At 47.5% G+C, this 23110-nt stretch overlaps 1 protein-coding gene across 1 annotated transcript in view; it reads right to left on the bottom strand.

Moving 5' to 3' along the window:
* Positions 1–1177: 1177 nt before the first annotated feature.
* ANP32E (acidic nuclear phosphoprotein 32 family member E) overlaps positions 1178–23110 on the bottom strand; it is a 36802-nt gene continuing 14869 nt past the window's right edge. The window contains exons 2-7 of the mRNA XM_082275183.1: positions 13107–13256; positions 9726–9848; positions 8304–8472; positions 6707–6852; positions 3759–3825; positions 1178–1605 (exon numbers count right to left, since the gene is read on the bottom strand). Of these exons, the coding sequence (XP_082131309.1) occupies positions 1532–1605; positions 3759–3825; positions 6707–6852; positions 8304–8472; positions 9726–9848; positions 13107–13256 (729 nt within the window). The 3' untranslated portion in view covers positions 1178–1531. The remainder of the gene's footprint in view (positions 1606–3758; positions 3826–6706; positions 6853–8303; positions 8473–9725; positions 9849–13106; positions 13257–23110) is intronic.

The following is a 23110-nucleotide window of genomic DNA, read 5'->3' as shown; positions in this document are numbered from 1 at the left end:
AAATATAGACAGCAGTCTTATACAGCAAGGAGTTAGTATGGTGGCACATGACTGAATGCTTAGCCTCCATTCAGGCCCTGTTCACACCTGAGCTTTTTTCAGCTCATAAAAGGCTCATCTATGAAGTTCCAAAACACCCAACAAGCAAAATCCCATTCATTTCAATGGCCCCTGAGCATTTTTTTGCCTGATGCAAAACGCTTGAAGCTTGCGCTTTTTTGTCAGATTACAAGCGCTTGTGGTCAGATGTCAATGCCTGCCTCCAAACAGCTGCAAAAAAATGCCCGAAAACGATACGCTCAGGTGTGAATGGAGCCTGAGCGTATCTTTTTCAGGTGTTTTTTGGAGGCAGGCATTGGCATCTGCCCAGAAATGCTTGTAATCTGCCACAAAAGAAGCCCATATATTTTATCTTCAGGCGACAAAACGCTCAGATGTGAACAGGGACCATTGAAATGAATGGGATTTTGCTTGTTGGGCATTTGAGCTCCAGAGATGAGCGATTCAGGAGCTGAAAAACGCTCAGGTGTGAATAGGGCCTTGGAAAATGATTTAGAAGCTTGAGCTATTGAGGAACACAGACCTATTTTGCAGCTGCTAGGAAGTGCATACATGGGCATTATCTTACAAGTGCTGTAACGTAGAGGCAGGGTTACCTTTACCACTGATCATAGAAAAGTGAAATGCTATAGCTTGCCATAGGTAACCACACTTCGTACACCAATCATTGTTCTGGTTTAATGATTACGTCTGAGCACCTTCCACAGTCCAAGCATCACAGATCATGCATGCTAGCTTTACACAATTCATCTATGCAAGCGATACACAGGCGCTGCGATTCATTACCCTACTCCAGTGGTCCTCAACCCTGGCCTACAGGGCCCACTAACAGGCCAGGTTTGCAAGATAACTGAAATACATCCCAGGTGATCTCATTTGCTGCTCAGTGATTGCAGTACTCTAGTCTGCATCTCCCCAAGGTAATACTTAAAATCGGGCCCGTAAGTGGGCCCTGAGGACCGGAGTTGAGGACCACTGCCCTACTCCACTTTGTTAACTTTGTTGTAGCATTTGACCAGTTTTATTTTAAATCACAAATAAGTGATCAAAGGTACAAGCTTACTAATACCATTGTTTTCTCTACTTTTAAGAACAAACTTTGTACAAGGAGCCACGATCGTCTTTTAAAAAATTTTTGATGTGTGTTTAATAGTCATACTGATTAACCTCTTCATTCCCCAAGGAGCCTGCTATGCCTCTGGGACTTGAAAGGCAGTGCGAAAGGAAGTTCAGAAGGATATTTATTCTATGGAGGATAACTAAAAAAAGGATCTCAATTGTCTTAACTGGAATGATAAAAAGGGCACAAAAATTGTAAAACCACACCTTTTTTTTTTTCTATAAAAAGTTACATGTTAAATTCTGTAGGGACATCTATTTTACAGGTACAGACATACACATCTGCATTATCGCTCTATTATCAACCCCAGGGGCTCAGAAAGACTGGTCCTAGTGTTCCACAACTGGAGCTTCAATCCTCGTCTTCATCGCCTTCATCTTCTGCTTCCCGCTTTCTCTTTTCACCGCGTTCTACGGCTTCCTCTTCTGGGGAAGAAACCACGTGGATTAGAAAAAAACGTTTTCTAGACAGTCAATCACACATAAGATTCACAAAAAGTGAAGTGAGGAAATCGGCCCTCATCTTGACAGGAATCGATGGTGTGTTTTCACAACGTGTAATGTTTTACCTTGAAACTAAAAACTTTGGGCGTGTTTAAAGCTGAGCTCCAGGCAGAAGCTAAAATTGGGAATTCCACCCCTGTTTTACAACTTAAAAGTTTTAGTTTGGGCTGTCAATTCTCAATTGGGCATTTTTTTTGGTGTTTACCTTCTTTTTAGGGTATTCTAAAGTTCACTTCCTCCCCCTCCTCAGCTGCTGTCGTCACTTCCTGTTCTGCATTGCCTCATGGGAGCTGTTTGTAATCACTCCCAGAAGGCAATGGGCAGTGACGTGGGCAGCCGGCCTCTCCTCATATCGCGTTTTTTCCAAAACGGAAATGACGCATGAGAGGAGGAGTCAAGCGTGTCCGGCGCCATCTTTAAGAAGGGAAACACTGCTATTTTTGTATTTTTGCCAGTGTTACCCTCAGATCGTTGCAGACCAATCGGCGCTTTTCAGTTGTCCTTAACATACAAGGACATGATTCTATAGTCCTTAGAGCTAACTAAGAACAATATAACTGAATAGGCAGCAAAAGCACAGAGCAAAGCAAGTTCAGCTCACTAGAATCCTGTCAAGATCAACAGGCCTGACTCTGCTAACATGGTGGTTGTGTGCTGTGTATTGGAAGTGACAGTGGTTTTGTGTGCTGTGTATTGGAAGGGACAGTGATTTTGTGTGCTTCGCATTGGAAGTGACAGTGGTCTATTGATACTGCACTTGTTTGAGTGGGCTGGGTGGCTAAACGCAGGTGTCAGGGCTGATCCTACTAATGCCGCTTTTTGGGAACACTAAACTATTGTGGATGCTAGTATAGTTCTGATCAAAAATATTGATCCGTTCAGACACTATACTAGTAATGGAGGTATATAGTGTTAGGTCACAGGGTAAAACTTTAGAGACTATGTGGCGGGACATTGACGCTATACTATGACGGACACTGTCGTTAACTAGCGTTACCCGTGAAACCGTGATCAGAAAAAAATCTGTACAGTGCTAATGGAACCGACAGGGAGTGAAAGTTAACTGGGGGTGATCATGGGGTTAAACCTTTATTAGTGAATATATGGTTGGTACCCTAAACCTATCTGGACTACCACTACCGCTAACTGGCGTCACTAGTGACTCCAATACAGCAATCAGTAAATTATCCGTACACTGTATATAGTGACATTGACAGGGAGTAAAAGATTTAACTGGGGGGTGAATAATGTGCCCATGTGTACTGGTGTCAGTGTAGTGCTTGTGTACTCTTAGTAGATGCTCGCTCGCTGGAACCCAAAGGGGCTCCAGGAGTGGAGATTACATAATTTCCTGTGCCTGTTTACATAACACAGGAGGTTCTTCCATTGGTCAGAACCGATCAGCAGGTCCAGGCCATAAATCATTGATTTCCGCGGGGACTGCGGGCGCGTGTGAATCACATAACTGTACGTGATTTTACACAGCCGGGCCGCCCTACTGCAGTAAAAGTACGCGGGGCAGTTAAAAACTGGTTAATGAGCCTTAAATCTGCCTGGAGTTTAGCTGTAATAAAGCCATTGTGATGCATTAAATTAGTCTACGTGTCCTGTGCTAGATGCATTTAGGCATGGTAACGCATTCCAATGGCATCCATTCACTCTCAAACGCTTAAGCGCCAAACCGCATGTGCAATACATAGCTTTAGCCACGTTTTTTTAAGCAGCTTTTTCTTGCTAGGTGCTTAAGGCATTCAAAGGAGAAAATCAAATACCCTATGTGCATGGGGCCTTTCACTAACAATGTACCTACAGTTCTACTGCTGGTGGCGAGCTTTGGACAGCTAGTGTTAATACGTCATTCAAACCCCTCAAGCTGTGAGAAAAAAAAAAAAAAAAAAAAAATCTGCTGCACCCTACTATGGCTCACCTATCTCCATGTTTCTACAAAGATAAATCTTCCCCTCCATAACATATCCCTGCCAGAATTTATTCTATACAAGGCAGGTTTTCTGCTTCTCTGGATCACCAGTTGATGTAGGACATGCCCGTAAAGATTCAGTATTCTATTCACTTACCTTCTTCATCCTCTTCCTCTTCTCCCTCAGCACCATCTTCAACATAATCATCGTCATCCTCTTCATCCTAAAGAAAAAAAAAGGAATAAAAACCTTGCTTGATAAGGGGGGTCTCCAAAAAAACTACAATTTTTTTTAACTTGCCTATTTACAGAACAGTATTTGATCATCTCACTGCAAGCAGCCATTGTCATAGGACAGGTGACATGGGTACCTGAAGGCCACCCAATCTCCACCCACCTTTTATTGTATGCAATGCATTACAAGTAGGAATTTGGGAAACGCTCCAGCCTGCTAGTAGGGTTCGTTAACCCTTGGAGCCTAGGCCTTTTTCTGACATATGTTGCTTAAAAAGTTAAAATCGTTTTTTGCTAGAAAATCACTTTGAACCCCCAAATATTTTTTCGTTTTAACAGAGACCCTAGAGAAGAAAAAAAAGGCAATTGCTGCAATATTTTAGGTCACACGATATTTGCGTAGCATTCTTTCAAACGAAAGTTTCTGGGAAAAAAAAAAAAAAAAACACAGTAACGTTACCCCAATTTAAACATCCCTTGTGACAATAGGCAGTGACTTAAGTAAAAGACCCCAAAATCCCTCCTCTGCACTTAATGCCAAGTTTGGCTGCTACAAAATGTTTTTAAATCTGGCACCTTTAAGGTTCCAGTACCCAAAAGTGAGGTCATGACATCGCTTCTGGATTTCTATATTGGAGACGCGATAAAAGTCGAATCTGGATTTCTTCAGGTCTTCGGCCAGCCGGATATGTTGGCTCGGGTCTCCTGGACATCCCCTCCTGCTCCTAACAACCACTAAATGGCTGCTCTGCCGCATCAGTTATTAAAAGAAAGCCGACTGTTGCCTCTAAACAATGATACTAGGGAGATGCTCTAGCTGCATCACCCCGGTGCAACCCCTTCAAACCGAGGCCGCATATTTGTGTTTCGTAGGCCTGAAGGGGTTAAACACCATGATGCACACCCACACATTCATATGTTACTTTCCTGGCCAAAAAATAAGCCTCCTCATGTGCCATTAACTCAAGGGCAATTTGAAACCTTTTTAAATCACTTTTTCACAATCACCAATGTAGTATGAGGAAAATGAACGAGGAAACCTAATCACAAGACATTATACAGTTTGTCTCTAAAAGACAACCTCTGCACCCCAAATCCGATTATAAACTTCACACCCACTATCTTTTTAAATCGTCTGAATGCGGATCCTTAATGCTGCTACAACACGGCGCAGCTCTCCACAGCATTCTCCTTCGGGTTGAAGGCTGTTGTATGAAGTGCCTCCAGGGGGAGGTCCTGGACACCCTGGGCTCACAGGAAATCAACCGTCATCAGGAGGACCCATTGCTAGACCACAGAAGACATGTAAGGTAGCCCAGGAGCGTGGAGAGCAGTATGGCAATCAACCAAATCAGGCACCACAGATGTCCAATTGGTCCAAGCAGTGTAAGCCAAGCATCAAAAACATGAAAGGATGGCCTGTCAGATCAGGCAGACATTTAATGACCTACAGGAAGAATTAAGCTACCAGAGTGCTCACCAGCACCCTCGCAGTTCAATGAGAACTACAAGCCGCAATGGCAGACGGTATTAGTAGTTCACTCACAGGAAACTATGCATTATGTGGGAGGAGCCCCGCACGGCCACTCTGTTTTTGAATTGTGACAGCAGGTGCAGGTAGAGGATCTTTGCCCCCCCTGTTACAATGAGGGAATCGGGCAGGTGCTCTTTGGTAACATACAATGTATGTATCCTTTAAACTACTGTATGTTAAGGGAAAAAAAAAAAAAAAAAGGTTTTAACAGATTTCCTAGAAACGGTCAAGAGATCTTGAAAACCAAACTGGTTCTTGGTGAATCAGTGTGGATTGGTGGTTGCAGCACTGCTTAAAATATACTGCGCAAATTCACTTATAAATAAATACATTAGCTTCAAAAAAATCATAAATCCATCAAAATATAATGTCCATAAATAGATCCTTCAATGGAATAAAGTGCTTTGGTGCTAAATCCGTGCTCGATATGGGGTCACCCCCCGTGGTTATCTACTTACCACAATGTGGTTAAAAGCAGGCATGAAGTGCTGATTGTATTCTGTGCATAGCTTCAATGCGGTTAGAGGAAATCTTACCAGTATAATCCTTGGAAGTAGTGAGTCCCGAGTTACCAGAAAAAACTCAAGTGTCTGACTCCAATAATCTTCAGCCTGGTAATGTCCCATAAATGCACACGTTCTTGTTCGGTTGTCTCGGGTCGGGAGTGCAGAGTTCATTCATCATCAGCGGGTCACCTACACACCCCCAGTACTGTCCTCCCTGCGCTGTACTTACCTCTCATCAGTCGGCTGTCTCCGGGGAAGATCTCTAAAGATTATTGGAGTCAGACACTTGAGTTTTTTCTGGTAACTCGGGACTCACTACTTCCAAGGATTATACTGGTAAGATTTCCTCTAACAGCATTGAAGCTATGCACAGAATACAATCAGCACTTCATGCCTGCTTTTAACCACATTGTGGTAAGTAGATAACCATGGGGGGTGACCCCATATCGAGCACGGATTTAGCACCAAAGCACTTTATTCCATTGAAGGATCTATTTGTGGACATTATATTTTGATAGATTTATGATTTTTTGAAGCTAATTTATAAGTGAATTTGCACAGTATATTTTAAGCAGCGCTGCAACCACCAATTCACATCCTTTAAGAGCACTAGCACTTTTTCTTGCAGCAAGCAGCTTGCACATTTATTTCTATCATTTAATTTAAATTGTTTTATACACAAAATTAGAGCACTTTAATCACCACAAGCGCGAGGACCTATAGTCTCACACTTGGTGAATCAGTGTAATATTTCTCAAAGATGAGAGAATACCTGATGTAAAAAGCAGGATAATGTGTGCTGTATACATAGATGGAACAAATTGAACTTACATGTATCTCTTCTTTCATTAAATAGGATAGCCCAACTTCCTCTTCCTCCTCCCCCAAGTCAGATTCACCCTCCTCGTCTTCTTCCTCATATTCTCCTGGAGGGCCGGCCTCATCCTCTTCATCTTCAGGATATTCGTATTCGCCCTCTTCATAACAAAAAGAATAAAGTATGAAAGCTGTCTGAACAATGCATTGCTGCAGTCATTTCCTGATTCAGCCCAACCTGGATTATACACAGTGTGCATTTATGGGACATTACCAGGCTGCATTAGAAAGCATTTTTTACTTGCTCAACTTAATTATGGGACGTGCAGCTCTATACATTCCTGATCTAGAATCAGACACTTACATAACACCACATTAGCAAAAACAGGACTTCTATTCTGCTATGCAGGGCTTTTTTTCAGCGGGAACGTTGGGGGGGGGGGGGGGGGGGGGGGACAGTTCCGGCACCTCCAGGACTGAATGTATGTAATGGCAAGGGGTGCGCTGAAGGGTCCATTGATACTGGCTGCTGGGGGGGGGGGGGATCTATTGTTTCTGAAGATTTATTTTTCCATGCTAGAAACAATTATTCGGGTTCAGTGTTTACCCTGGGAATTGCCAACATCCCTGTAAGGTAGACCATAGAAAAATTCCCCTGAAGGGTGGGACTTTAGAGGCAATAACCAGGACTTGAGTTATGTCATGAATATATTTTTCCATGCTGGGCTATTATTGCTGAGGTGGTCCAATATTGTTGCTGGTTGGGGGATCTATTGTTGCTGGAAGAAATGTACTGTTGAGGGGTCTATTGATGGCTGCTGGGATCTATTTTTGCTGGGGAGGTCTATTGTTGCTGATGAGCAATATATTGTTGCTGGAAGGGATCTACTGTTTAGGGAGGGGTCTATTGTTACTGGCTGCTGGAGAGTATATTAAAGCTGGGCTGGCTTCTGTGAAATCTGTTGCTGCTGGGGTCTAGTGTTGCTGGGGAATCCATTGTTGCTGGAAAGCACCACAAAATTTTACTTGGTCCTGTATTCTCTAGAAGGGGCGATACTGGGAGATGGGTAGAGGGTGGAACCAAAGGATGGTGCTTGGAGGTTGGCAGTGTGGCGGAGACAAATGGCTCAGAAGGGGGGGGGGGGGGGCGGAGTTCCTGTACCTATTCTGAGATTCAAGTTACAAGATTGATACACAGTAAAGCCAAATAATGATTTATAAAAAAAAAAAAAAAATGTTCAGGGTTAAATTAAAATGATTTACCGTTAGTGAAATTCTAAAATTCCTGCCCCTGCGGACAATTTCAATCCAGAAGGATGGCCAGTCATATGGGCTGGCATTCCTATATCTCAGATGACCTCTGTGGGTGACCCCAACTATATGTATGCCAGTCCACAAGGCTTTTAGCATCAAGCTTTGGTTGCTCCAGCTTGGAGCCAATCAGAACCTCCACTTCATAAGACAGGTCAACCTGACTGATCGTTCTAGCAAAGCAATAAAGTACAGACTGAGGTTTCTCTTATGCGGTGTGTGAAACCCTCCACTTTTAAAGCCTGGGCCTGCGGTAGCAAAGCCTGTGTATGATATGCCAGACTACGGGTGTGAAACATACCGTCATCCTCTTCCTCGTCTTCAGAGTCTGGGGCCTCATTATCTTCCTGGTCAAAGCCATCCAAGTATGTGATTTGTGGAAGTTTGCAAAATATTTTGTCTCTATAATCTTCTATGTTGGTGATCTCACAATTAAAGAGGTCCAAACTCTTGAGATTTTTTAAATTTGTCTGCAAAAAAAAAAAAATAAAAAATAAAAAAATAAAAAAGGGTCCGATCAGAAAAAAGGAAAAGTTTAAAAGTGCAATAAATCCGGTAAAATGTTATATTAACCCAACTAGTGCTTGGATTTTATACACGTATAGTAGCTTAAGTACTTAAAAAATGGCGGATCATAAACATACATATATATATATATATATATATATATATATATATATATATATATATATATATATATATATATATACACACACACACACACACATATATATATATATCAATCATACATACACACACATACATACACACATACATATATAAATAAAGCAATAAGCCCCGGTTCACATTAGTGCGATCGCGGAGATCGCATGTAATTCGGAGCGCACTGCTCCTAAATTACATGCGATCTCTGTGCAGTGCGAATTTCAGCCACACGCTTTGTATGGCTGAATTCGCACTAAACTCGTACATGAGGCTTTTTTTATCCGCAGCAGAATCGGATCGCATGGTGGTTCACACTAGTGCGATCCGATTCTGTGCGAATCGCAACTGGGGGTGTCGTTAACTCTTAATTGACACCCCCTACGTATCGCATATGGCAGTGTGAACTGCCAGAGGTGTGGATGGATCAGGCCGCAGCGTTCCCGCATCGCACAAATGTGAACCAGCACTTAAACCAGGAGACTTCAAAACTACGGCCCTCCAGTTGTTCAGGAACTACAATTCCCATCATGCCTAAATGTCAAGAGTTTTACAATGCCTCATGGGATGTGTAGTTCCGCCACAGCTGGAGGGCCGTAGTTTTAGGATCCCTGACTTAAAACTGTCCAAAACACAAGCAGAAGAAAATACCGGTCTTCTCATGATAACTAACATCAGTTAAAATGAATTTAAACTCAAGGTACACATGTGGTGACCCAACATAGCCGCATTGGCTATAACAGGTCAACCTCAAATAAACAGGTCATTTCGTATTTTTGATGTATAGAAACCCAACCAACTAACTTATTTGCTCCATTTTCATCAATTTCCACTAAAATGCTGTATTAGCCTACAGCAAGCAATTAGGAGTCACATTTCTTGCACATTAGCCAGTATTTCTTTGTAATTACAAGGTATTTAAAGGGATTATCAACTCCAGTTGTATTAAAAAGCACAGACGCTGACTGATATGAAAAGTCTGGACACAAAAACTTAAAATTATCACTCTAGTGGGGAAAAAAAAAAAAAAAGACAAAAACACATGGATGAAGACACTTACAAGAGCTTCCACTGTGCTCAGATCCTTGATTTTGTTACCACTTAGGTTGAGATAAGTGAGGTTAGGACACCTTTCTGCTAACACCTCCAGGCCTCCTGAGATACTGTTGTCACTGAGCTCCAACTAAAAGACATAAAAACACATTTGTTATCATAGGTTAGTGTTTGAGGCCTATAGCAGCAGCTCTGTCATGTAAAGCACGGATTACACAATTTCACAAACCCGGTATGAACTGCTGCTTACCCATCTGTTGAAGGGCTGAAAGATTGAATATTCTTAAAATGTAGGGGTTGACGAATTATCCGAGTGGCCGAATATTAGGGCCAATATTCACAGGGGGACCGAGGTCACTGCTATGGTGGGAGGGGTATGAAGTGTGACAGAAGATTCTGCTATAGGGTCAGTGTGCAGTTTTGGGAAACCATTTAACAAGTTACTATTTTTCAAGCACTTTATTTTTCCGTTTACTTTTAACCACTTCAAAACAGGGTAGTTACACCCCCTTCCTGCCCAGGCCAATGTTCAGCGTTTAGCGCGGTTGCATTTTGAATGACAACTGCGGTCATGCAACACTGTAACTAAACCAAATTTATGTCATTTTTTCCCCACAAATGGAGCTTTCTTTTGGTGGTATTTGATAACTGCAAGGCTTTTTCTTTTTTTTGTGTAGCAAAAAAGGATATTTAGGTTATAAAATTTTGTAAATCGATACGTTTTTTCTGCACTGATGAGGCCGCACTGACAGGCACTGATGGGGTGGCACTAATGGGCAATGATTGCAGCATTGGTGGGCGCTGACGGGCAATGGGCACTGGTGGGTGGCAATGGTGGGCAGCACTGATGGGGAGGGCACCACTGCCAGGCTCCTTGAGCCCCAATTACCATCCCTGGTGGCATTAGTAGCACCCCCCCCCCCCAAGGGTCTGCACTGGTAATCAATGCTCCGATTACCAGCACAGACCCCTCCCTGTCACGAGAGCCACAGATCGGCTCTACTTGTGCCAGTCAGGCACGAACTGAGGAAAGCCGATCAGCGGCTCTTCCTATTTACTATGTGACCAGCTGGGATTGGACACAGCCGGTCACATGGAAAGAGCCTACGTCAGTAGGCTCTTTACCAAGATCGGAGGTGCGGTGTGTCAGAGTGACACCGCAGCACCAATCGCCGCTTTGCACGCCAGCGCATTATCCTGCTCGACGTCATGACGGCGGGTCAGGATAATGCAACCACCTTCCTGCCGGCAATGGCCTATAGGGCGGGCGGGAAGTGGCCGTTTAAAATTGTAACCACTTTCTGACCTGCCGCTGCACTTTACTGCGGCAGGTCGACTCCATTACGCAAAAACGGACATATTTTCGTGTAATAGCCAGTGGGGGCACATGCGCCAATTGGCCAGAGGGGAAGCCAATCAGCGGGTCCGGCAGACATCGCGTTGTCCCCAGGCCACCTGCAATCGCATCCCTATAGAGACAGAACAGCGGTCTGCCTATGAAAACAAGACAGACGTTCTGTCAGATGAACACAGGGATCCTTTGTTCCTGCGGCGACGGTACTCACCGTCAGTGGGAACGAAAGAGACACTACATGTGGGGCCCTTGGAGTAATGTTACTTTGGATTCAAGTCCATATCTCCCCAAGACAGTAAGACTCATAGCAGATGCCATCAGCTCAACCACCTGTCTCCCACCCATCATTGAATATGCTGATATACTCACCCGTTAGCTACAATGGGTTCTGGGTTTACACTTATGATAGCAAGAGTCCAGACCCCCTGAGCACATCTGTGCTGAGGACATCTCCCCACCCGGACAGGCTGGCATCTGTGGCGACAACCATCCAGTACAGGGGGAGAAGGATTTTCTGTCGAAGCGCCGGAGAACGAAGCCACCTCTAGAGACCGTGGATCCTAGTCCCATTTCACCAGAATCTTCTGCAGAGATCTTGTGTGAAACTGTGCAAACAGGCCATCTCGAAGGTGGACGCCATCAGGCCCAGCACCCGCATGCAACCCGAGGAATGACAGTCTGTTTAACAGAAGCTGAATTGTCTCCTACAATGTCTGGAGTTCTTCCAGAGGAAGAAACTCTGGCTGAGGCCGAGTCCAGAGTCAGACCCATATAGTCCAGTTTGGAGGACAAAATCAAGACAGACTTCTGAAGGTTCCGAATGCAACAAAACTCCCACAGAGTTAACAGGACTCCACTCACAGAAGATCGCCCAGGTACACCAATACTGCAATCCCCCACTGACTCAAAGAATGCCAGCACCGGGGCCAACACTTGTTAGACTCAAGGAGAGACCCAAGGTCAACACCACAAACTGATACTGCTCCTCACCCATGGGAAAAAAAAAAAAAGGAAGCGCTGGTGACCGGCACATATTAAAATGTGCGGGTAGGCATCCTTGATGATGTCGATAGAAGTGAGAAGAAAACCCCCTGTTGTAGGGACTCCATTATCATGCAAATAGACTTCATGTGGAACTTCTGTAAGCAGTTTAGGGCCATGAGGTTCAGAATTGGATGTACCTTGCCTTCCTTCCTGGGAACTGTAAAGAGGTTTGAGTAAAAACCCCCGAAAAAGTTTTAAGGTCGGGACTGGCAATCACCTTAAAATAACACTGCCCCAAATAGACCCTGTAGGCGATCTGGGGAGAAGTGCAGGTTGGAAGGGAAGAACCTTTTCAGAGGATAATACCGAACTTAGATCTTGTAGCCTGACCGAATAAATTTGTGGACCCACTTGTCTTGTACCAGGGAGTTCCATGGATCCGGAAACCAGCGAAGACTTCCCCCCCACCCCAGATATGGGTGAGGGCGCCCCTTCATGTCAAGGCAGCCTTGTCCGCAGGTCTGGAAGAGCCCGCTCGTGGCTTGCCAGACCAGGCCCTACTGGAACCTCCGGTGGAGGCCCCGACTTAATCCCTTGCCTTAAGTTTTAAGCCTTAAACCTCATGAGCCGAAGAGAATTGCCCACATCTACGACAGGCTCCATGCCCTTGGAAGCCGTCGGGGGGGGGGTCTGAGGATCTGATGTAACAATTAAGGGAGGGCCGTCAACTGCAATCCCGCAAAGACGTCGACCGAGGGCAGTGTGAATGCTAATATCTGAAAATCCATCCCTTACTTTTCACATTTTAAACACTCCTGACTGCTACAACAGTCTACCAGCCAATGATTATAAACAATGCTTGACAGCTGGTTAAGCTACACAATGCACTGTAACGTCCATTAGAATGTCTAGTAGATCGTATCACTCGGCAGCTGTCGTGAAGCTTAACTCGACATTACAAGACATCAGTCATTGCCAAATCACTAAACTTAGGGTTAGTAAATTGCATCCGGCTACACAATCTTGGGGAAAAAGAAAAACATGACTTACTTTTCTGAGTTTTGACAGCTGCGGAAGCTTTGCCAGAGAAGAAAGTTCTACGTTCGCCATGCTGAGGAATTCCAGCTCTTTCAACCCGTCACTCAAACCTTCAATCTCTCCATCACTAGACCGGCAATTGTCTAAAACCAACTCGGTCACCTGTTGGTAAAACAGAAGGGAAATGCTGTTACTGTAACAGGTGAAAGGCAGAAAATACAAACAATGTAATCACAGGGTAGATTTTTTTTTAAATCTGAAAGTAAAAGAAGCAGATATTCATATATTTGTGAAGAAAGCCCCACGCACAATGGATGTTTTTAAAGTAGATGTTAGGGGCGTATGGCTTTTTCTCTTGCCTCGATACGCCCATGCATTTAGCCTGTGTGTATGCCCACACAGGCATTTGGTAGGCAGAAAGCACGGCCAGCTAGACCAGAAGCAGCAGTGTTTTGCCAGAAAACCACTTGACGCATGTAAACAAACGCTTAGTGCTTGAGCTTTAATTCATTTCAATGGCAAGAATAAATTATTTTTCTTGCCAAAGAAATTAACGCCTAACAGCTTGACGCACTTAAGTGTTACATGCGTTAAGAAAGCGTTTTTTTTGCCAGAGGCAAGGAGTCTAGAAGAGATTAGCAAAAATGTTCAGGGTGCATGAGGCCTTGTTAAATTTTTTTGCATGAAATATGTTAAACTGATTGTAAAGTCTTATAACAATTTTTTTTTTTTTTTTTTACTTGCCTCCTCTGTGCAGTTGGTTTTCTACAGAGCAGCCCCGGATCCTCCTCTTCTCGGGTCCCTCTTCAGTGCTCCTGGCTCCTCCCTCCTATTGGGTGCCCCCACAGCAAGCAGCTTGCTATGGGGGCACCCAAGCTGAGACACAGCTCCCTGTGTTCATTGAGACACTGAACTGCTGTTCGCCCCGACCCCCCCCCCCCCTCCTGATTGGCTCACTGACTGACAACCGCAGTAGCCGATGGTGCTGCGGCTGTATCTCAGTCATCAGGAGGGAGAGTCCCAGGACGGCTGAGGGACTCAAGAACATTGCTGGACAGAGGGGACACAGGTAATAGGGGTGCTACTACACACAGGCTGCTTTTTAACTTAAATGCATAGAATTCAGAGAAAAAAAAATATAAAAACAACTTTCATGACTTTACAATACTGTACTGCAACTGACTGCATATTTTAACCGGTTGCCGACCGCCGCAAGTACATATACTGCGGCGGTCAGCCCCGGCCAGGCAAAGTTGACGTACGTGTACGTCACTAGCCTGGGAGCCAATAGAAGCGGGCGCCGCCAGAGGCACGCTCCTGCCTCGGCTCGTTCACGGACACCTCCGTGCGTGTGAGCGGCAGACCCGATGTCCGCCGGTCACTCGCGATCGTCCGCTGTGAAGGGAGAAAGGCAGGCGGCTAATGTAAACAAAGCCGCCTGTCATTCTTCCCTGTGTAAAAGCACTGATCTAACGGTGCTATGTAGGACTGTTGATCTGTGCTGTTAGAATCACGCCCCTAGGGACACACTTAACCCCCTCCCTCTCCAATAAAGTTAACCCCTTCCCTGCCAGTGTCATTTTTACAGTAACAGTGCATATGTATAGCACTGATTACTGTAGTAATGTCACTGGTCCCCCCAAAAGTGTGTCAAAAATGTCAGTCAAGGGTCCGATCTGTCTGCCGCAATGTCGCAGTCCCGAGGGGGGGGGGGGGGGTGGGAAATCGCAGATCGCCGCCATTACTCATTAAAAAAAAAAAAACAACAACGACAAAAATCTTTCCCTTAGTAAACGCAATAACTTTTGCGCAAACCAATCAAAATACACTTGTGATTTTTTTTACCAAACATAGGTAGCAGAAAACAAAATGAGCTATTTTGATTAACACACAGTAATGTACTTAGCATACATCTGAATTTTCCATGTTTATGTCAAGTTTACCAATTCAATCAAGAGGAAAAACAAATGCTTGGAAACCATATCAAGGGATCTGTGTCTACAGTGTTGCGATGTGCAGCAAGGATACAGCAGTACCATGACTTCACCTGTTACTAATAAAAGGGTATAGCACTGTGTGTAAGGCCGGCCATAGACTGAGTATGAACCGTGTGTGGGCAGGCTGAACGTACCAAGTTGACCGATCAACTTGGGTATAACCAACCTGCCAGATCTACTTGCGAGTATCGCTAGCGACTGCTATCAATAATCAGTCTTCTTCCAACGGGGGTGAGCTTACTGCACCCCCTGCCACCCTTGTGGTTGCAGGAAAGAAACGTGCGCCGCCTATTGCCACCAAAAGCTCTATTGCCTTAAGTGAGAGGCAACTGTAAGTCCCCGTTCACACTGGGGCGACCTGGTCGCCTCACAGGTCGCCTTCCATTGGGAAGCTGCGGACCCGTTCTAATAGGAGTGACACAAGTCGCTCCGTTTTAGAAAAAGGGTCTGGAGCTTCTTTGGGGCGACCCGGAGCGACCGTCAGACTTCAATGTCATGAAGTCCGTGCCAGCTGCTCCGAGGTCGCGGCGAGCTGCTCGCACCGCGACCTCGGAGGTCGCCCCTGGAAGTCGGATCGCCCCAGTGTGAACGGGGCCTAATACTGTAGCCGCCTTATCACTATAACAGGTCAGTGACATGTAAATACAATGCTGCAGTGCAACATTTCTTGTATGGTTTTACCATGAGCTAAACAGTACAGGATGCAGAGGGGTTAAATCACTAGTTTATTAGGCATGTTATCTGGTTTATAAAGTTGTGCAATTGGCTTAACAGAGCAACATAGACAACCTTTTGAGGTTAGAATCCTCAACCCACAACGTTCACATCTTAAAGCAAACCTTTGCCAAGTGCACATCTTTATGCATGTTGAAGTACCATCTTCTGTGACCACAGTGCAAGCCGTTTGTTTCTCAATAGCCACCTGCAGCAATCCCAAGAAACAGCCAAGTTTGCTGCCGTTTTGCATCTGCTTGGACTGAAGAGTCCGCTCCCAGCAACAGGGCCAGTGCATGAGCAGTTTTTCTGTGGTGGTGAATACAGTAAAATATCAGTTTCTATAGTGGATAGGAGAATCCCAAAAAAAAAAAAAAAAAACTTGCACCAGTGTAGGGAAGGTTGTAACACTACAACCATTCTAATACGACCCTAAAAAGGCAAACGTTTTTTTTCCTTGCTATAGGGGCACTCTATACTTTGCAGCTTGCTATTGGGGTCACTGAGGGCAGGAGGAGCCAGAAGCGTCAGGGGGTCCCCAGAAGGAGGAGAATCAGGACTGCTCTGTGCAAAACCATTACACAGAGCAGGTAAGCATAACAATGTTTGTTGTGTTTTTCAATCAGCCCAACAACAAATTGGCCAAAAAAAAAATAAAAAAAAAAAAAATAAATAAAAAAAAAGCATAAAATGCAAATTGCAGCAAAAAGCATGAAAAGCAAACTGCATAGGTGTTAGGGCTGGGCGATATGGCTGAAAACTATCACGATATCAGCGTTTCATATCGGTCGATATCGATATATATTGATATTTTTTATTACCCATTTAAAATAAGGACCCTAGGGTGAGAATGCAGGGTGGCGGGCATGGTGCAGGAGAATGCAGGGTGGCTGGCATGGTGCAGGAGAATGCAGGGTGGCTGGCATGGTGCAGGAGAATGCAGGGTGGCTGGCATGGTGCAGGAGAATGCAGGGTGGCTGGCATGGTGCAGGAGAATGCAGGGTGGCTGGCATGGTGCAGGAGAATGCAGGGTGGCTGGCATGGTGCAGGAGAATGCAGGGTGGCTGGCATGGTGCAGGAGAATGCAGGGTGGCTGGCATGGTGCAGGAGAATGCAGGGTGGCTGGCATGGTGCAGGAGAATGCAGGGTGGCTGGCATGGTGCAGGAGAATGCAGGGTGGCTGGCATGGTGCAGGAGAATGCAGGGTGGCTGGCATGGTGCAGGAGAATGCAGGGTGGCTGGCATGGTGCAGGAGAATGCAGGGTGGCTGGCATGGTGCAGGAGAATGCAGGGTGGCTGGCATGGTGCAGGAGAATGCAGGGTGGCTGGCATGGTGCAGGAGAATGCAGGGTGGCTGGCATGGTGCAGGAGAATGCAGGGTGGCTGGCATGGTGCAGGAGAATGCAGGGTGGCTGGCATGGTGCAGGAGAATGCAGGGTGGCTGGCATGGTGCAGGAGAATGCAGGGTGGCTGGCATGGTGCAGGAGAATGCAGGGTGGCTGGCATGGTGCAGGAGAATGCAGGGTGGCTGGCATGGTGCAGGAGAATGCAGGGTGGCTGGCATGGTGCAGGAGAATGCAGGGTGGCTGGCATGGTGCAGGAGAATGCAGGGTGGCTGGCATGGTGCAGGAGAATGCAGGGTGGCTGGCATGGTGCAGGAGAATGCAGGGTGGCTGGCATGGTGCAGGAGAATGCAGGGTGGCTGGCATGGTGCAGGAGAATGCAGGGTGGCTGGCATGGTGCAGGAGAATGCAGGGTGGCTGGCATGGTGCAGGAGAATGCAGGGTGGCTGGCATGGTGCAGGAGAATGCAGGGTGGCTGGCATGGTGCAGGAGAATGCAGGGTGGCTGGCATGGTGCAGGAGAATGCAGGGTGGCTGGCATGGTGCAGGAGAATGCAGGGTGGCTGGCATGGTGCAGGAGAATGCAGGGTGGCTGGCATGGTGCAGGAGAATGCAGGGTGGCTGGCATGGTGCAGGAGAATGCAGGGTGGCTGGCATGGTGCAGGAGAATGCAGGGTGGCTGGCATGGTGCAGGAGAATGCAGGGTGGCTGGCATGGTGCAGGAGAATGCAGGGTGGCTGGCATGGTGCAGGAGAATGCAGGGTGGCTGGCATGGTGCAGGAGAATGCAGGGTGGCTGGCATGGTGCAGGAGAATGCAGGGTGGCTGGCATGGTGCAGGAGAATGCAGGGTGGCTGGCATGGTGCAGGAGAATGCAGGGTGGCTGGCATGGTGCAGGAGAATGCAGGGTGGCTGGCATGGTGCAGGAGAATGCAGGGTGGCTGGCATGGTGCAGGAGAATGCAGGGTGGCTGGCATGGTGCAGGAGAATGCAGGGTGGCTGGCATGGTGCAGGAGAATGCAGGGTGGCTGGCATGGTGCAGGAGAATGCAGGGTGGCTGGCATGGTGCAGGAGAATGCAGGGTGGCTGGCATGGTGCAGGAGAATGCAGGGTGGCTGGCATGGTGCAGGAGAATGCAGGGTGGCTGGCATGGTGCAGGAGAATGCAGGGTGGCTGGCATGGTGCAGGAGAATGCAGGGTGGCTGGCATGGTGCAGGAGAATGCAGGGTGGCTGGCATGGTGCAGGAGAATGCAGGGTGACTGGCATGGTGCAGGAGAATGCAGGGTGACTGGCATGGTGCAGGAGAATGCAGGGTGACTGGCATGGTACAAGAGGATCCGGGGTTGTGGGCATACTATGGGAGATGCAGTGCTGTGGGCATGGTACAGGTAGACCATGCCCTCAGCACTGCATCCCTTGAAGTGTGCCCGCAGCCCTGCATAACGGCAGGTAGTGAAGCTGTTTCACTTACCTGTTCCAGAGGCGCCTTCGTTTTAAAAATGGCGCCGCCCGTCGCCGATACGTCATTGTGCACCCGCCGCCACAGCTCGTGTAATTCCGGCTATTCTCGGCCTCTCCCGAGCGGCGGCGGCGCGTGCGCAATGACGTGTTGGCGCCGGGCGGCGCCATTTTTAAAAGTTTAAACCCGTCGGAGCGGACTTTTCGATTTATCGTTCAAGTTTTCTTATTGCTATCGAGCACGGGACTATCGCGATACCTATCTGTATCGTTTTATCGCCCAGCCCTAATAGGTGATAACCGATCTTATGCTGACCATGCACATCTACTTTCAGCGAGTATTCATACGAAAAATCTTTGAACAGTCGCTGAAAGAAAGAATGTCGTTTGAAAATTTCACTTGCTTTTAACAGTTTTAAAATGAATAATTTCTGAACAAAAACCCCATTCACTGTCTGAAAATTCCTTTGACCAAGACGTTTACTATTCTTCACGTCACTGTGGTCAAAAATGAACATCGATTTGACCCCACTAATGATTAGAAAATCGAACAAATGTTATTAAAAACACATACACACACACACACACACACACACACACACACACACACATCTCTATCTAGATCTCTTCTGTCTGGTATTCTCAGGAGTGGATTATTTTGCTCCCTAACCATTTAGTTGGCTATTTACCACTGAACATTAAGCCCCCGTTCACACTGGGGCGACCTGTGAGGCGACCTGGTCGCCTCACAGGTCGCCGCAGGTCGCCTCCCATAGGGAAGCTGCGGACCCGTTCTGATAGGAGCGACACAAGTCGCTCCGACTCAGAAAAAGGGTCCGGAGCTTTTTTGGGGCGACCAGGAGGCGACCGCCATAGACTTCAATGTTATGAAGTCCGTGGCGGCCGCTCCGAGGTCGCGGCGCGCTGCTCGCACCGCGACCTCGGAGGTCGCGGTCCGAAGTAGCGTCGCCCCAGTGTGAACGGGGGCTTAGTAATAAATTGCCTTTTTTTAAACTTGTAAGATTTTTTTTTTTTTTTAAATCGAAAAAATTATCGGCCAATAATCGTTAGTTGCAGCCCTAATTCACTGTACCTACAGGTAAGCCTTATTATAGGCTTACCTGTAGGTACAAATTAGGGAGCCCAAACACTGCGGGCGCGGGCGGAGCCCAAACACTGCGGGCGCGGGCGGAGCCCAAACACTGCGGGCGCGGGCGGAGCCCAAACACTGCGGGCGCGGGCGGAGCCCAAACACTGCGGGCGCGGGCGGAAGCCCAAACACTGCGGGCGGAGCCCAAACACTGCGGGCGCGGGCGGAAGCCCAAACACTGCGGGCGCGGGCGGAAGCCCAAACACTGCGGGCGCGGGCGGAAGCCCAAACACTGCGGGCGCGGGCGGAAGCCCAAACACTGCGGGCGGAAGCCCAAACACTGCGGGCGGAAGCCCAAACACTGCGGGCGGAAGCCCAAACACTGCGGGCGGAAGCCCAAACACTGCGGGCGGAAGCCCAAACACTGCGGGCGCAGCCCAAACACTGCGGGCGCAGCCCAAACACTGCGGGCGCAGCCCAAACACTGCGGGCGCAGCCCAAACACTGCGGGCGCAGCCCAAACACTGCGGGCGCAGCCCAAACACTGCGGGCGCAGCCCAAACACTGCGGGCGCAGCCCAAACACTGCGGGCGCAGCCCAAACACTGCGGGCGCAGCCCAAACACTGCGGGCGCAGCCCAAACACTGCGGGCGCAGCCCAAACACTGCGGGCGCAGCCCAAACACTGCGGGCGCAGCCCAAACACTGCGGGCGCAGCCCAAACACTGCGGGCGCAGCCCAAACACTGCGGGCGCAGCCCAAACACTGCGGGCGCAGCCCAAACACTGCGGGCGCAGCCCAAACACTGCGGGCGCAGCCCAAACACTGCGGGCGCAGCCCAAACACTGCGGGCGCAGCCCAAACACTGCGGGCGCAGCCCAAACACTGCGGGCGCAGCCCAAACACTGCGGGCGCAGCCCAAACACTGCGGGCGCAGCCCAAACACTGCGGGCGCAGCCCAAACACTGCGGGCGCAGCCCAAACACTGCGGGCGCAGCCCAAACACTGCGGGCGCAGCCCAAACACTGCGGGCGCAGCCCAAACACTGCGGGCGCAGCCCAAACACTGCGGGCGCGGGCGCAGCCCAAACACTGCGGGCGCGGGCGGAGCCCAAACATTGCGGGTGCGGGCGGTCCTGGTCATACATTCAGCCCGGTTCACACTTATGAGATGCGGGAAGGCTGCGAATTCGCAGCCTGTTCCCGCATCGCAAACACACCCCTGGCAGTTCACACTGCCATATGTGATACGCTGGGGGTGTCAATGTAATCTTAACGACACCCCCAGTTTGATCGCATATCGCAGTGCGATCTTGCAGTTCGCACAGGATCGGATCGCACAAGTGTGAACTGCTGTGCGATCCGATCCTGATCCAGCTGCAAAAAATAGTCCTGTGCGTCTTTGGTGCGGTGCGAATTTAGCCATATAGTATGACTAAACTCGCACCGCACAGCCGATCACATGTAATGAAGGAGCAGTGGGCTCCGACATTACATGCGATCGCCGCAGCCGCACATGTGTGAACCGGCACTCAGCGGGTTTAATAAAAAACAGTCCCGCGCATGGCTCTAGTACAAATTACTAATTTAAAGAGGTTGTAAACCTCAGAACTTAAAAAAAAAAAAAAAAACACAAACACCTGAAAGAAACACATAATGAGCTAGTATGCATCGCAAACTAGCTCATTATGAAATACTTACCTTAGAATGAAGCCCCCCACAGTGCCAACCGTTCACCTCTCATGGGTGACATGTTTGGTCGCCCTTCTTCCAGGTTTGCGGCATCCTGTCATCTGATTGGCTGGAGCCGCGATTACGTCACTCCCAGGAATGCGCGCAGGAGACGACGTAGGGCTCCGAACGGCACCAGCGGCCATTCCTTCAGAGTGCATGCGCCAGGTGATGTCACTGGCTGCATGCAAAGTAAATATCTCCTAAACGGTACATGTTTAGGAGATATTTACAGTACCTATAGGTAAGCCTTATAGACTTACCTATAGGTACAAGTTGCAAAGGAGGGTTTACTTCCTCTTTAAGGCACAAGTCACATACACTGTCACTGCCCCAGAGAAAAGAAGCAATCATAACATCGTATGCTAGCAAAACACACCCTGTAACACACTGAAAGCACCTCTGCCTCAAATATATGCGCTTAATATAATGAAATCTGCACTCTACAATAAAATAAAATCCTCACACCTATACCTTCTACCAAATTGCTACTAAACAAGTTTTTCTGAAGAAGATTCCTGGTCATGATCTCAAACACATCTACAGCAAATGAAGGAGTCACAGGGTGTTTGTATCAAGTGACCTACATCCTGAAACATCTGCTGAGAGTAACAAGTCACTGGTACTGGTGGAAGCTGACAGCCGGCACGCGGGGGATGCAAGATGATCGCTTCAACAGCAGCTGTCCAAGCAAACAGGGGCATTATTAAAAGATTACTGTACCTCAAGCCACACACAAAAAACATCAATGAGTAAAGCAAGGCTGTGGTATTCAGTATAGCCTTTAACAAAGACAGCTGAACTACACAAGATCCTTTAAATGGAATACAAGACAGAAAAAGTTGTGGCTGCTGACTATTAAACATGAGACTCTGGAGAGAGACACATTTCTCTCAATGCAAAAGATGCAAGGGTGACCAAAAAGCTATTATATATATATATATATTTTAGGGATGCACCGAATGTTCGGCGGCCGAACATTATTCGGCCGAAAATAGAAAAAATAGCACTTTCGGTGTTCGGCCGAATAAGTCAAAAGGCCGAATTATTCGGCACAAAATTATAGGGCTGAACGATAGTCGATATGATATCGACTATCGTTCTGTGGCCGTAGGCGATATTCATATTGCCGAGGTCACGATATTTACAGGGGGAAGGGACTCGGAGGAGGACTCTCAGACTTCCGTGAAGCCGGGACACTTCAGCGGTGAGCATACATTACATTACTAACTCGTGCACTGCAGCCCGCCCCACACATTCAGTGAGTCTTACTCTCCTCCCTAGTTTTTTCAATGGCACATTCAGGAAGCCAATCACGCCGTGATTAGCTGCACAGCGAACCAATCACGCGTGCCTGCACACCTGATTGGTTACGCTGTGCCGCTACTCACGGCGTGATTGGCTTCCTGAATGTGCCATTGAAAAAACTAGGGCGGAGAGTGAGACTCACTGAATGTGTGGGGCGGGCTGCAGTGCACGAGTGAGTAATGTATGTATGCGGCTGTGCTCCTTTCCAGGCTACTACTAGTCCACCTCCAGCCTCCTACTACCACCACTATGAGAGACTGTCTGTCACTGTATAATCTGATCGAGTCCACACTGACACCGACTGACTGTCACTGAGTAATTGATGTTACCACATTAACCCTGACCTGCCCAGTGCCCTGTATCTGCAATTAAAATTTA

The sequence above is a fragment of the Pelophylax lessonae genome (genome assembly GCF_965119305.1).
Source record: "Pelophylax lessonae genome assembly, chromosome: 13".
NCBI lineage: Eukaryota > Metazoa > Chordata > Amphibia > Anura > Ranidae > Pelophylax > Pelophylax lessonae.
The sequence above is the reverse complement of the archived record's forward strand: the minus strand, read 5'-3'. Positions and strand labels throughout refer to the sequence as shown.